Raw genomic sequence first — 15287 nt, 5'->3', positions numbered from 1 at the left:
CACAACACCATGCTTGTTTATGAGTGTTGCATTCTGTGTAAAATAAGCAGTCTACACAGCTTCAGCCCAAAAGTAGGTTGGCATCTTTGCTTCATTAAGCATAGTTCGTGCAGCTTCAATGAGAGTCATGTTCTTTCTTTCTACAACTCCATTTTGTTGTGGAGTTCCAGGTGCAGAAAATTCCTGTTTGATTTCATGCTCTTTGCAGAACTCTTCCATGATTGAATTCTTGAACTCAGTGCCATTATCACTTCTTATAATTTTAACAAAATCTTTAACCAACTTATCCAGCTGTCTCACATGATCAGTTAGAGTAAATGCAATTTCATTCTTCTTGTGCAAGAAGTACACCCAAGTGTACCTTGTGAACTCATCCACTATAACTATAGCATATTTCTTCTTTGCAATAGACATGACATTGACTGGACCAAATAGATCAACATGCAGTAGGTGATAAGGCTCAAGAATTGATAACTCAGTTTTGCTCTTGAAATAAGATTTTCTTTGTTTTGCCTTTTGACATGAATCACAAAAGCCATCAGGAGCAAATACTGATTTTGGCAGTCCTCTCACAAGATCTTTCTTTACAAGCTCATTTATATTGTTGAAGTTTAAATGAGAGAGTCTTTTATGCCAATTCCAGCTTTCTTCAATTGATGCTCTACTCAACAGACAGATTACAGAACCATCAGAACTTGTTGAAAGTCTGGCTTCATAAATGTTACCATGCCTGTAACCTTTCAGAACCACTTTGCCTGTAGAATTGCTTACAACTTCACAGTGTTCTTCAAAGAAATCCACATGATAACCTCTATCACAGATTTGACTTACACTCAGCACATTGTGTTTAAGTCCTGAGATAAGAGCTATTGTTTCAATGATGACATTCCCAAGATTAATATTGCCATATCCCAGAGTTTTTCCCATATTTTCATCTCCATACGAAACTCATGGGCCAGCTTTCTCCACAAAGTCTGAGAGCAGGGCTTTATTTCCATTCATATGTCCTGAACATCCATTATCCAGTACTAGGATGTTTTTCCTGTTGCCCTGCAATCACAAAGACCACTAATGGTTAGTTTTAAGGACCCATACTTGCTTGGATCCTTTGGCTTTTTTAAGTTTGTTAGCATTTGCAGCAGATTTAATATCAGAGTTTATGCTAACATGCTGTTTATCAGAACTTAATATCAGACTTTGCATCAGACTTTACACTAGAAGGAATTAAAGTAACTTTCTTCAAAGAAGGTTTTATTTAATAATAATCATAGTACAAACTATGATATTCCTTACAAGTATAAATTGAATGCCATACACTACCACAATGAAAACAAGGATTTTGTGGCTTAAACCTAACAGACTGACTCTTAACTCCTGACTTATGAGGTAAAGAGTTTATATCTTTATTCTTCCTGCAAAAAGAAGCAAGATGGTTAGAGTTTCCACAGTTATAACATTTTTTTCTAGGATCATTAGGAACAGGCATATAATTATTGCTTTTATTCACACCTTCCTTTCCATTCCTATTTTTCCTAGCTGCCTTTACCTTGTTGACATTCCTTATTTCTTTCAGCTTATGTTTAAGCTGCTTCTTTGTCATTAAGCCTATGTTGACTTCAGCTGGTTCATCCTGTTCTAATTTGTCAGAAGTTGACTTCTTCTTAACTTCTGTCACAGACTCTTTCATCTTTTCAAAATCAGACTTTACAGTTTTAGCTACAAACTTAACAAGATTCACCTTTGGCTTAGTATTCTGTTTAACAACACTTGGCTCAATTTGTTCAGTTCCTTTTTCACTTTTATCATCTCCATAACCTAAGCCCTCTTTCCAGTTTCCACAACTTAATAAATTCTGAGTTGTTCTGCCAGAGTTAGTCCAAGTCCTGATAATCTCTCTTTCCTTTTCTAACTCAGTTTTTAGAGATTGATTCAATTTTAGCACTTCATCTCTAACATAAAAAGCATCATCTCTTTCTTTCTGAGTTTGATGGAACTTAACTAACTCATTTTCTAAATAGTCATTCCTTTTCTTATAAGCAAGATTTTCAGAAGTTAATATTTCACATGTTAAAGTTTGATCTCTGTAACTAATGAACATGGTTTTAAGATATAATCTCAACTCGGTAATATTATCAGTATGAAAAGCATAAGTTGTTTGAGGTACCTTCAATTCAGCAGTTTCAGGGCTGCCATCAGTATTTGCCATTAAAGCATAATTCACCTCATCTTCAGAATCTGAAGAGTATGTCCAGCTTTTCTTCTTTGTGACAAGTGCCTTGCCTTTGTCACTCTTTCCTTTCTTGCAGTCAGGAGATATGTGGCCTCTTTCACCACAATTGTAGCATTTGACATTTGAATTGTCTCCTCTATCAGACTTTGCACTTTTGCCTTCATACTTTCTGAACCCTTTCTTATCAGTACTTCCACCTTTCTTGGAAAACTTCTTTCCCCTTCTGAATTTCATGTAGGCTATTTTTATGATACCCTTCACTATAAGAGCACACAATTTTATCATCTCTTCATCAGCATCTATTTTAGGTAAACTTTCAGTTTCTGAATCATCATCATCAGAACTTGATGATTCTGAATCAGATTTTATGATGAGAGTCTTTCCTGATGAGATAGCCATTTTGGGGGATTCATCCTCAGCCTTAAGAGCAACTGTCCTTGACTTTCTCCCATGCCTCTTGCTCCTTTGATCCATCTCAAGTTCATAAGTCTTGAGCATACCATAAATTTCGTCAAGAGTAGTTTCATCAAGAGCATAGTTGTCTCTTATAGTAGTAGACTTCAAATCCCAAGTTTCAGGAAGAGCTAAAAGGAATTTTAGATTTGAATCTTCAAGATCATATTCCTTGTCCACCAGTGACAGATCATTCAAGAGTTTGACAAACCTGTCATATAAGTCAGTTAATGACTCATCAGCTTTTGAGTCAAAGTGTTCATACTCTTGAGTGAATATAGTCCTCATGTTCTTCTTGATTGCATCAGTTCCCTGGAATCTTGTCTCCAAAGCATCCCATATCTCCTTTGCAGTCTTGCAATGAATTTCCCTGTTTGACATGACATTATCAATGGCACTATGTAACAAATGCCTTACCTTTGCATCCTTGGCAATGGATGAGATATCTTCAGTTGTATACTCACTTTTTTCCTTTGGTATGGTCTTTGCTGGCTGATCTGCAACTACAACAGAGAGCTTGGTTGGCTTATGCGGTCCTTCATTATTTCTGTCAAGGTATTCTGGATCTGTAACTTCCAGAAACATAGCCATCTTCACTTTCCATATGGGGTACTCAGAAGGTCTCAGTATGCGAACCCTAATAGTCTCATATCGACCGTAGATTTGAGTGTTTTTAGTTTCTTCAGTTTTGGTGGGCTTGGTTGGATTTTCTGCTTCTTCAGACATGATTGTTTGGATCTTTACTGTATGTTTGTTAACAGATAAGCTCTGATACCAATTGTTAGGTAACACAACACTGTAGAAGGGGGTTGAATACAGTGTTTAATACAATCACATCGATTTCGAACACAAGTAACAGTAAAAAGATATATTCAATATAATAAACTCTGTTACAATGGAACTGTTCTCTCTTAGTGATGAACAAATATCACGAGAGCTGCTAGGTTACAATGATTGATCTTCTCGATAATGATAACTCGTATAGTGCAAACCTATGTCTGTGTTTATATAGTACACAGTTACAAGATAACTTCTAATTGATATGGAATATAATTTTGTCTCCCAAAATATATCAATAAGATATCTTATACAAGTCTTCTTATCTTCTAACTCTTTTCATGCATATCTTCTTTTGTATTAATCTCGATCTTATTTCCTGTAAATCAGCTTCCTTCCTTAACTGTAAGTCCTCCCGTACTTAATTTCTGATATCTATCTTCTGATAACCTAAGTTCTGATATCCTTAAGTTCTGACTTCCAGTAAGTACTGATTCTAGTAAGTACTGATATTTCCTGTTTATTAAGATCTGAAAACTAAACATGAAACATATTAGACATGACATCTCAAATATATCTAACATAATAGATCAGATTACATATGCTACTTTTGTAGAGAATAGAAAAAGTTGAAGTGTGTGAAAATCTGAGAGGGAGATCGATTGGGGAAAAAGCTAGAAACCCTAGAACATCATCTCTCTGGCTCTCTCCCATATATACTTACATAAATTGATTGATTTTCTTTATGAATTGAGGTGTTGGTCGTTGTTGATCCTTCTCGTATATGTGAACGGATCGCTCTAAGTTGTTTTATCCTGGAAGTGATATTGCGGCAACCCAGCACAGCGTAAGTGAGGAAATAATCTCTTCAAGAACAATCAAGTCTTCTCGAGGGCTTGGCGACTCAGCTGATTCTTAATTCTGATAAATCTTCATAGAGCTAAGTGATTTTCTTTAATTTCTTGCCAATTCAGTCTCTAATTATATATTGTTTGTGCCTTCATATTTGTTTTGTTACTTGGTTGAATTTGTTTGTTCTTGTTAATTTGTGATATATAATTGTCCCATTGTTGCACTTATAGTAATATTCCCAAAAATCTTGAAGAGATTATTTGTTATATTGTGTAATTAGCAAGATGGTTAACGAACACGATAATATTCTTAAGAATGTTGAGACTGGTTCTGGCTCTGGTGTTACTGCTACCATTGATTGGACTACGTATTATTTTCCCCAGCCTATTGATTTATGGGGTATGCTTGATAAATTCAGTGGTGGAGCTTCTTTTTTTCGTTGACAGAAAAAGATGAATCTCTGGTTAACGGTTAAGGGTCTATGGTAAGTGGTGCAGTATGATCCTCCTGTGTTGGGTCAAGAGAAAGCTGACTCTATTAAGGCTTATGCTTTGTGGGCTAAGAAGGATGGGGTGGCTAGGGCAGCCATATTGGCAGCCTTGGAGAACACCTTGTTCGATGTTTACTCATCAGATGCATATACTGTTAAAGTCTTATGGGATAAGCTAGACCAAACCCACAATACTGATTCTCAAGGACTTGAGAATTATTATGTGGCTAGGTTTTTTGATTTCAAGCTGGTGGATGGAAAATCCATGATTGAACAGGTTCATGAGTTTGAGATATTGGTTCATGCTTTGGGTGAGTCCGGTATGGTCTTGCCTGAGAAGTTTCGGGTTATATCAGTGATTGAAAAGCTCCCTAAGTCTTGGGAAGAGTTTGCTCTCTCCCTGAAAAGACAGAAATGAGAAATCACATGGACTAACTTGATGTTGGACATCTATGTGCAAGAGCAACACAAGTCCAAACAAGAACATGTGATGCTTGCTGAACATGGAAGCTCGAAGGTAGATGTAGTGACTGTAGGACGGAAAATAAAGGTAGTCACAAAGAAGGCTAACACCAAACCTGACAAGAACAAGGCTAAAAAACTAAAGGCAAACAAACCATGTTGGTCTTGTGGATAGGTTGTTCATTGGAGCAACGACTGTCCAAGTAAGAAAGCTAAGAAAGCTATAGTGGTAGCTCAAGCAAATACAGTGCTTGGACTTGGAACCACGAGTGGGCCTGTAGCTAACATGGTTGTTGGTGAGGTTGTTGCCTCTGAAACCGATGACGGGTATGTTACTTACAATGTTGTACTACTTTCCAATTATCTGTCACATGAGTGGTTGATTGATACTAGAGCTAATGTGCACATTTGTGCTGATATTAGTTTGTTTATATCTTATCAACAGAGTCATGGAGTGACAGTGACGATGGGGAATGTTAGTGTTGCACAAGTGCATGGAATAGGAAACGTGGACCTGAAGTTTGCTTCTGGGCGGATTCTATCTCTCACTAGAGTGCATCATGTGACCTCTATTCGTAGAAATATAATAAGTGGAAGTTGTTTAGTTAAGAATGGCTTTGAACTTTCTTTGAAGTGTAATAAAGTAGTTATTACTCATACTGGTACATTTTTGGCAAGGGTTACTTGTCTGATGGTTTGTTTTTAATAAATGTTGAACCCGTTTTGGGTGATTTTATTAATGATAATGTTGCACATTCTGTTAATTGTGTTGAATCATCTGATTTGTGGCACTTACGACTTGGTCATTTAAATTTTGGTGCTCTAAAAAATATGAGGAATTTAGAGTTAATTCCAAAGTATGCCATTGATAAGAAATATAAGTGCCAAGTGTGTGTAACTGTTAAACAAACAAGGAAGCCTTTTTATAATGTGGCTAGGGATTCAGACTTGTTAGATTTAGTTCAGTCGGGCATATGTGAATTTGATGGTATGTTGACTAAGGATCATTGTAGATATTTCATTACCTTTATAGATGATTGTAGTAGATATTGTTATGTTTATTTGCTTAAACATAAGGATGAAGCACCAGATAAATTCATTATGTATAAAAATGAAGCTGAAACATAAAATGGAAAAGTACTTAAACGTTTGAGGTCTAATAGAGGTGGTGAGTATACGAGTACCTTGTTTAATGAATTTTGCGCAAGCAATGGTATAGTTTATGAGGTTACTCCACCATACACACCTGAGTCTAATGGGGTGGTAGAGCGAAAGAACAGAACTATTAAAGACATTATTAACAATATGCAGATTAATTCTGGGTTGCCTAAGTACATGTGGGGAGAGGCTCTAAATACCGCTTTCCATATTCTGAATAGAGTCCCTCTGAAACATATAGAAAAGACAGCTTATGAATTATGGTGAAAGTATAAGACAAGTTTGAGTTATCTTCGTGTGTGGGGGTGCCTTGTTAAGGTGCTTGTCCCTGAACACAAGAGAAAGAAATTAGGTTCAAAAACTGTTGATTGTATCTTTCTGGGCTATCTTGAAACCACAACTGCTATGAGATTTTTAGTTTTAAAATCTAACATAGATGGGATTGTGACGAATACGATAGTTGAGTTTTGTGATACTACTTTCTTTGAGGAAGTGTTCCCTATGTGGAAAAGATGAAAAATATGGGGGTGGATCCTGGCTCTACTCCTAATGAAGTAGAGGAACCTGGAAGGAGTAAGCGTGCAAAGGTAGTTAAGGACTTTGAAAATGATTTTATCACGTACAATGTCGAGGATGAGCCTTTAACTTTCCATCAAGCCATGGATTCTTCGGAGTCAATGCATTGGAAAGGCGTTGTGAAGAGTGAAATTAACTCAATTGTTTCTAACGGAACATGGAAGTTAGTTGATCTCCCTCCTGGGTGTTCTACTATTGGATGTAAATGGATCTTCAAGAGGAAGCTAAACCCTGATGGCTCAATAGATAAGTACAAGGCTAGGCTAGTGGCTAAGGGCTTTAGGCAAATGGAAGGGGTTGACTATTTTAATACATACTTTCATGTTGCCTGAATGACAACAATCAGTGCTTATTGCATTGGCTTCTGTATATGGTCTTATCATCCATCAAATGGATGTAAAGACAACTTTTCTTTATGGTGACCTTGAAGAAGAGATTTATGTGGATCAGCCTGAGGGATTTGTTGCTTCTGGTAATGAGAGGAAAGTTTGTAGATTAGTCAAGTTCATATATGGCCTTAAACAAGCACCTATAGACTGGTATAAAAAGTTTGATGAAACTTTTTAGACTTCGAGTTTTTAGTTAATGAAAGTGACAAGTTGTCTACTTTAAGGTTAGACGTAATGATTGTGTGACTGTGTGCTTGTATGTATATGATATTCTATTGTTTGGAACTAATATTGAGATTATTAATGAGACAAAGAGTTTCTTGAAGAGACACTTTGAAATGAAGTATATGGGTGAGGCTAGTGTGATTATTGGGATCAAGTTGACTCAGTCAACTGATGGAATAACATACAAGTGTGATGGTTCTAATGATGATCTTGCATGTATTTTGGGTGTATCTTACTGGTGGATTTTAAAAACCTCGCGAATTAACTTGGGTGTCATAGTCTCATTATATAGAGAAATCTATACTCGAGAAGTACGGTTATTCAAATTATTGAAGTACACCACATGATTCAAAAGTTGTCATAGTCAAGAATAGTTCAGGAGTTCCTGTGTCTCAGTTAAGGTATTCTCAGATTATTGGGAGTTTGCAATATCTTGCTATGTGACAAGACCAGATATTTCTTATTATGTGTCTAAGTTAGCTAGATATACAAGTTGTCCAAACAAGACTCATTGAGAGACACTGGATAGAATTCTTAGATATCTCAAGGGAACTATTTCCCTTGGATTACATTACCGGAGATTTTCGGGGGTACTCGAGGGATACAGTGATGCAAGTTGGATAGCTAAGAAATTTGGTTCCAATGGAGTGAATGGATATGTGTTTACCCTTGCGGGTAGAGCAGTGTCCTGGAATTCTAGACATACTTTGATTACTCGGTCTACTTTTGAGGCTGAGTTGTGTGCACTTGATGTTACGGGGACGGAGGCTGAATGGTTACATAGAATCATGAGAATGTTACCTATAGTAAGCAAGCCGCTTCTTGCCATTTCTGTTCATTGTGATAGTCGTACAACTATCAACAAGATCAGAAGTGTTAAGTATAATGCTAAAACAAAGAGACACATCCAATTTAGACTGAAATCTATAAGGGGTCTTGTGTCTGATAGGATTATTGCTATAGAGTTCATATGAACTCAAGATAATATAGTTGATCGGCTGAATAAGGGGCTTAGTATATTGTAGTCCTTAAGTCGAGGTTGGGGATGGGAATCATAATTCATCAACAGCGGGAACCCAATACATCTGAGAGGAGATCCCTCGAAGTGTATTCAATGTGGTAATAACAAGTTGTAAGGATGAATTGGTAGTACCTCTACCATATACATTTAGATACTTATGTATCTGAGTCTATCCCCTGTAAACCTTAAGAGGTACTTGAACTGCTAGTCAGCAAGAGTTTTATTAAACTATGATGGAAACTGTTTTGGATCAGGATTTGATAAATACTGATGGACCAATTATAGTGTCAGGATATATAAATTCTGAATGGGATCAAGTCATAAGACAAGATGTTGGCAGTACATCTTTGGAAATGCCCAGCTAAGCGAATACAATTGTGAGGTCGCAATTAGAGGAAAGGGTTATTCCCTAAAGCATTCAACGAACGGGATCGAGACACGATCATAACATCTCAAAGCCGTAGATCTGCACCATAGCCTTTTGACTTGTCGTCGTTTATGGAGTGTGGTTACACCAAACGGATAGAGATTCAAGGTGAAACATTTCATCTATATCTGGTAGCCATCGAAGTAGGGGACTTAGGAGGGTTCAAACTCAGAAGGGTATCGACTATGAAAAACAAGTCATGATAAAATCTGATATGTATTTCTGTATGGATTTGTGGGAAATTGTTTGAAAATGGAAATTTTATGACACATGTAATATGTGTTCTTGATGTAATTTTCGGATAGTAACAAGTGAAGGTTGTTCCTTACTATAAGGACATAAACTTTCATATTTGGATCTAAGATATTTTCTTAGTGAAATCCATGTAGAAACAAGAGTAAGAATGCTTACTTATATAAGAGTTGTTTCGGTTTTAGCTGAGAAGCATATTGTGAAATTTATGCAATGTTCAGTGCCTGAGGCTAGAGTTTCAGGGCCTAATGATATGCTGAAATAAGTTTCTGTAATGTTCAAGGCCAGAAGTTGGAAGCTCGGGACCTGATGGTATACTGAAAACGTTTCTGGAATGCTCAGGGCCTGAGGCAGGTTCAGGCCTTGAGGTGCTGAAAAGTTTTGGTTTGTTTATGCCTGAGGCTGGTGCTCAGGGCCGAGCTGGAAAGCCAATTGCTAAAACTATATAAACATGTTTTGTATAAATAAGTATATTATATATTAATATTTGAGTGAGGGTTATTATTTATTTAATAATAATTATTATTATTATACTCTTGTACAATATATAATATATCAGATTACATACGATACTTTTACAGAGAATAGAAAAAGTTGAAGTGTGTGAAAATCTGAGAGGGATATCGATTGGGAAAAAGCTAGAAACCCTAGAATATCATTTCTTTGGCTCTCTCCCACATATACTTACATAAATTGATTGATTTTCTTGGTGAATTGAGGTGTTGGTCGTTGTTGAGTCTTCTCGTATCTGTGAACAGATCGCTTTGAGATGTTTTATTCTGAATGTGATATTGCAGCAACCCATCACAGCGTAAGTGGGGCAATAATCTCTTCTAGAACAATCAAGACTTCTCGAGGGCTTGGCGAGTCAGTTGATTCTCTAATTCTGATCAAACTTCCTGGAGCTAAGTGATTTTTTTTAATTTCTTGTCAATTCAGTCTCTAATTATATATTATTTGTGTCTTCGTGTTTGTTTTGTTATTTGATAGAATTTACATTTTCTTGTAAATTTATCATATATAATTGTCTCATTGTTGTGCATATAGTAATATTCTCAACACACCTAACTCGGGAAATCTTTCATTCATCAATTCAAGAAGTTCATCTATTCTGCCCAGGAACGAGGATGCAAACCTGATCTGCACCGTTTATTCTGCAAGTACTGTTCTTGCAACTTGAGCAGGTTTAAATTTATCGAACTAGGTGGCTAGAACTCTAATTTCTAGATCTTTTGGCAGCTTAGGTGCAACGGTTTGGCACTTGTGAACAAGTTAAGTTGCATTTTGTCCTAAAGTCCTAGAGACTTGAAAAACAGTAACAATTTTTGGAACCACAACTAGCCTTATTTGCCAAGACATAACAACACCAAAGCTTGAAGCAACACCTCCTCAAATAGCCCAAAATGAATCTTCACCCACTGATTTTCTATAGAATTCTTCCATCAGCGTTGACAATACGAGCATCAATCACATTATCAGCTGCAAGTCCATATTTTTGTCTCAACAAACCATAGCATCCACCACCAGTGAGTCCACTAACACCAACTGTGGACCAAACTCCACCTGGAAATGCCAGTGTTTTACTTTTATTAGCAATTGCATAGTAAGTTCACCTAATGTCGCCCCAGATTGAACCCATGCTGTTGCATTTGCAACATCAATGTCGATTGATCGATAGTTTATCAGATCGAGCAGGACAAATGGAACATTTGATACATAAAAAGTCACCTCCACAGTGAATCCTAATTTGCATACCATATTCTCTAGAGGAAAATATTACAGTTTGGACTTGAGATTCATCGATTGGTGTCACAAAAATGGATGGCTTAGAGGTCCAAGGTTTTGCAAATCGGAGGTTGTTTATGGAGAAATCCAAAATAGATTTGTAGGAAGAGCTGCTTCTGGTGTAAATGACATTGGACATTGTAGGTGGAGTTTGAAGAAAAAAAGGCATGGCAATGGACAAAATCTCGACAAGAATCATCAGAACTTAAAACTAGTGACAGAAAAGAAGACCTGCAAGAGGAAGAAAGCTGGAAATTCTTGTATCTTCATTTTCAGATTGACTTGTTTACATGTATTGGTGGCTGTGAAGATGATACTAGTTAAAATTACTATATATCCTGTTTCTTAGCACACAGAGCACAACTGATTCACATATAAGATATGATCCTAACTACAGCGTGGTTGCTGAGGATAATATTTCTTCAACCTGGAAATGTAGTGTAGATTGTGATGCAGTCTGGAAAGGACACAAAGGAAAGTATACCATGTCATATACTTGTCCGTGTTGATCCGTGTAATTGATTATAACTGTATATACACTTCATAACACAAATCTTGAATATTATAAACAAATTACCTACCAAAATAAAAGTAATGAATAAAAAGATGCACCAGATTGAGATTAAATTGTGGATTTAGAAAGATTTAAAGACTTTCAAGCAGCTTCAAGGTCTCATCGATATGCTTTTCTGGTTGAAACTGATTATTGTAGATGAGCTGCACCTTTCCAGTTTTGTCTAGGACGTAGGTTTGCCTACCAGGCAATGCACCAAAAAGATCAGATGGCACGCCCCATTCTTTTCTAACCTCGTCCCCTTCATCACTCAGCAAGACATATGGAAGTCTGTACTTCTTTGCAAATTCCTACATCAATATAAGTAACATGTTTTAAGGTCAGTCTAGTTTAACAAGTATAATTTATGCACCTGCAAAATATAAAACAGCCAAAATAAGCAAGTAAAGTTGACTAAAGGCGGTCACAAAAGGAAAATCTGTCAAGAGTAGCTCCAATATCACCATTTGTCTTCGATAAAAGAATACTTGATCATCATCCATCTACAGAATGGACCCTAACCAAGATCTTAATGCATAGTTTCAAAACAAGTAGGGTACCTAGAAGGAATAGACTAGACCACTAGAAGTACACAGAAAACAGTACGAAGAGGTGTCTAAACAAAATTGAGGAATTAAAGAAGCTTCGGTAAACAGGAAGCTATCAAAACTTTAGTAACAGGAAAAATCTGGCACACTGGCCGTGATCACCAACCCATTATAGGCTGCGATATGCAAAGCATCATTTTGTGACTTGTCTGAAGTTATGTTCAGGTTAAATAGCTCCTATGTTTAACAGGACATTTGAGTCAAGGGAGATAATGAAAACGGGAAGCAAGTTCAAGTCAAAAATTAAGGTCTAACATCGTATGAATTCTTGTGAATACGATAAGCTTTTGAGTCTAGCGCAATCAATCGGCCAGATATTGCAAGTTGGAGTTTGCTTAAAAAACAGTTTCCCGCATGGTCTGTAAAATAGTAGCCAAAACCAATATCCTAACAATCATCCACTTCGACCAAATGTACTTTCAGCTAAAGTCTATCTATTGCATACCTGCTTATGTTCTGGAGCATTTTTTCAAACTTATTGTGGTGCTGATTTTGAACAGTTAAAATAATTAATTTGACAATCAATATATAAAACAAAAAAAATTATTTGCATTAAAGTACAACGACAAAAGAAGATTTGTTTCTCCAAAGGAGAAATTTGTATTACCTTGTGTGATGATGGATCATCACCACTTATCCCGACTACTTCAGCTCCAGCTTTCTTAAATTTTTCATACGAGTCCCTGAAAGAACAGGCCTGCGATTTGCACAGTGATTTTGTTAGCGTAACTGATCTAGGCCTGCTTACTATCTTCTTGACCACCCCATTTGATATTGCATTATTTCGTCAGACAAAAACATATAGAAGAAACTTTACGCCCCCAAGAGAAACAACTCTTTTATTTATTGATAAAATTTGAAGATTCTTTTCATCGCACATTTACAAAATAGTCATCTTTTAATTTCTTTGTTGGTTAACAAAACAGTTATGCCATCAAGTTCACAAGTTAAAAAAAGATAACAACTTTACTGGAAAAAAGTACTTAAAAGGTGTTAACAACATCAGGCAGTGAGAATTATATGCCATTACATCCCCTCGGTCCAAAATTAGAAATACAATTTCCTATCAAGCCCATAGAAAAATCAAAAAACATGTCGCTAACATTGAACCAGGAAATAAACATTTCAAATCTATCAATTCATATGATACAAATAGTTAATCACCACCCTTTCCTACTATTCCTATTTGTAAGGTAAGGATTATGACAGTATGAACATAGTTGTCACTTTGAAAACTGTAAATCAAGTTAAGCTATTTTAGTCATCTAGGGTAGGGCGATCGTGCATAAACCACCAAATAGTATCTTTAAAGTTGGTAATCAAAGTTCCATACTTTATAGTGAAGTTACATTAGAAACATCTTTACAGCAAAAAATGAAGAAATGTGCTACGAGCCTACAACATATGCAACTGTCATATGTAACCTGAAGTAATCTTAAGAAAATACAAAGTTATATCCAATACAAGATAATTAACCACCCCCGTACATCACTATTCCGGTTTCCAACCATAAATATCACAAATGAAAAAACTTTAAATCAAATATAATCTATTCAAATAGGGCAATTGTGAATAAACCATAATTTAGTATCTATTAAATTGTAATTGAAGTTCAATAAATTATGGTAAAGCTAAGGGTGAAAACATCTTTACAATGAAAAACGGATAAATGTATTACACCAAAAGCAACTATCATATGCAACATGTAGTAATTAAAAGATAACAATTTTAAGACAATTTTATCTCGAAAAACACAAAAAAATAATTAGAAAGGACCTGTTTAGTGCAGCCAGGGGACTCATCAGCAGGATAAAAATAGACAACCACAGGCTTGCCCCTGTACTTAGATAGACTAACTAATCTCCCATCTTGATCTTTCAATTTAAATGGTGGGGGCACCGTACCTTTCTCCACCTTCAAGAACCAAAACCAACACAAAAAAACTTAAAAAATCACTAACACAATCAATAGCAATTAAACGTGGGAAAGGGTCACGGACAAACTATTGTTAGCAGCATATTATACCACGAAAACTGTATATTGCAACAATCGTATGCTCCTAGCCCCATTAAACATAAGCTATTCATAGATAAAAACATAAACATATTTTAATCAGTGGTGAATGAAAGAAGAATGTACCTTGGCAGCAATGGAAGTCTTGGTAGAGAATGAGGGAGATGGGTAGGAAAGAGAAGAGGAGTGAGAGAGTTTGAGACCATGAAATCTTAATGATTTAGAGAGAATTTGAGAAAATGAAGAAGAGGGTTTGGTAGAGGATTGAAAGGGTAGTAGAGAAGAAACAAGTGTGTGTTTTGGTGGAGATAATGAAATAGCTGCCATTGAAATTTGCTGCATTTGCAACTATGTCTTTGTGAAAGTTTGTTTTTTTTCTTGGTTAATTTTCTAAAAGATAAACAGGACCAAGAATGAGTTTAAAGTGTGCGTGTGTGTGTCAGGAAGTAGAGGTGGCAAATTGTATGGTACACGATCTGTCGGTACAGATCTTTAGTTTAACTTTTGAGAGTTCCGACTTCTGTTGGTGTCCTTTCATCACATCTAGTAAGGGACGTGTTACCCGGTTAAACTTTATCTAATATATTATTTTAGGGGTACGAATGAGACTTCATATCCGAGGAACAATGTTCCTTAACAATCATGTGTTAAAGAGTCATTTATCATTTATCTAACACATTACTTCTCTGTTGTTGGATTAACTTTTTAAAGGTCAGGATTTAATAAAAAGTTTGTTTTTCCGCTCTAAATAAGCGCGGATAGAGAAAGTTAATATATGGGTTCAACTTAAAATATCCCCTAAACCCAAAGACCTAGTTTTACATAGCTGAAACAAAAAATTTAAACAAATTTTACAAATAAGTTTTAAAACTCTATTTTGAAACAACTAATATTACATTAAATATTTTATAAGAATATAAAAAAAATGTTATTATATATTTTTATATGAATATTAAATTATTTTATATTAATATTAAAAGAAGAGTTGCCCTAATTAAATTTGTATTTATTTTACA

The 15287-nt window shown here is 35.8% G+C and overlaps 1 protein-coding gene across 1 annotated transcript; it reads right to left on the bottom strand.

Moving 5' to 3' along the window:
- Nucleotides 1–11566: 11566 nt before the first annotated feature.
- Nucleotides 11567–14800, bottom strand: LOC141693556 (peroxiredoxin Q, chloroplastic-like). Its single transcript, XM_074498696.1, has 4 exons — nt 14398–14800; nt 14035–14172; nt 12866–12955; nt 11567–11961 (listed from the first exon to the last, which is right to left on the bottom strand). Exons 1-4 carry the CDS (start codon nt 14611–14613, stop codon nt 11743–11745), a joined length of 663 nt encoding a protein of 220 aa, XP_074354797.1. The 5' UTR covers nt 14614–14800; the 3' UTR covers nt 11567–11742.
- Nucleotides 14801–15287: the final 487 nt, after the last annotated feature.

Source organism: Apium graveolens, chromosome 10, assembly GCF_009905375.1.
Source record: "Apium graveolens cultivar Ventura chromosome 10, ASM990537v1, whole genome shotgun sequence".
In the NCBI taxonomy this organism is placed as follows: Eukaryota; Viridiplantae; Streptophyta; class Magnoliopsida; order Apiales; family Apiaceae; genus Apium; species Apium graveolens.
Note: the sequence above shows the minus strand (reverse complement) of the source record. Positions and strands in the feature narration are given on the sequence as shown.

Excerpts from the sequence above, each read along its gene's own strand:
- LOC141693556 (XM_074498696.1), bottom strand. The coding sequence starts at position 14,613 with ATGCAGCAAATTTCAATGGCAGCTATTTCATTATCTCCACCAAAACAC. Across the intron at positions 14,173-14,397 it reads AGACTTCCATTGCTGCCAAG|GTGGAGAAAGGTACGGTGCC; the intron begins GTACATTCTTCT and ends TGGTTCTTGAAG. Across the intron at positions 12,956-14,034 it reads CCCCTGGCTGCACTAAACAG|GCCTGTTCTTTCAGGGACTC; the intron begins GTCCTTTCTAAT and ends TGCAAATCGCAG.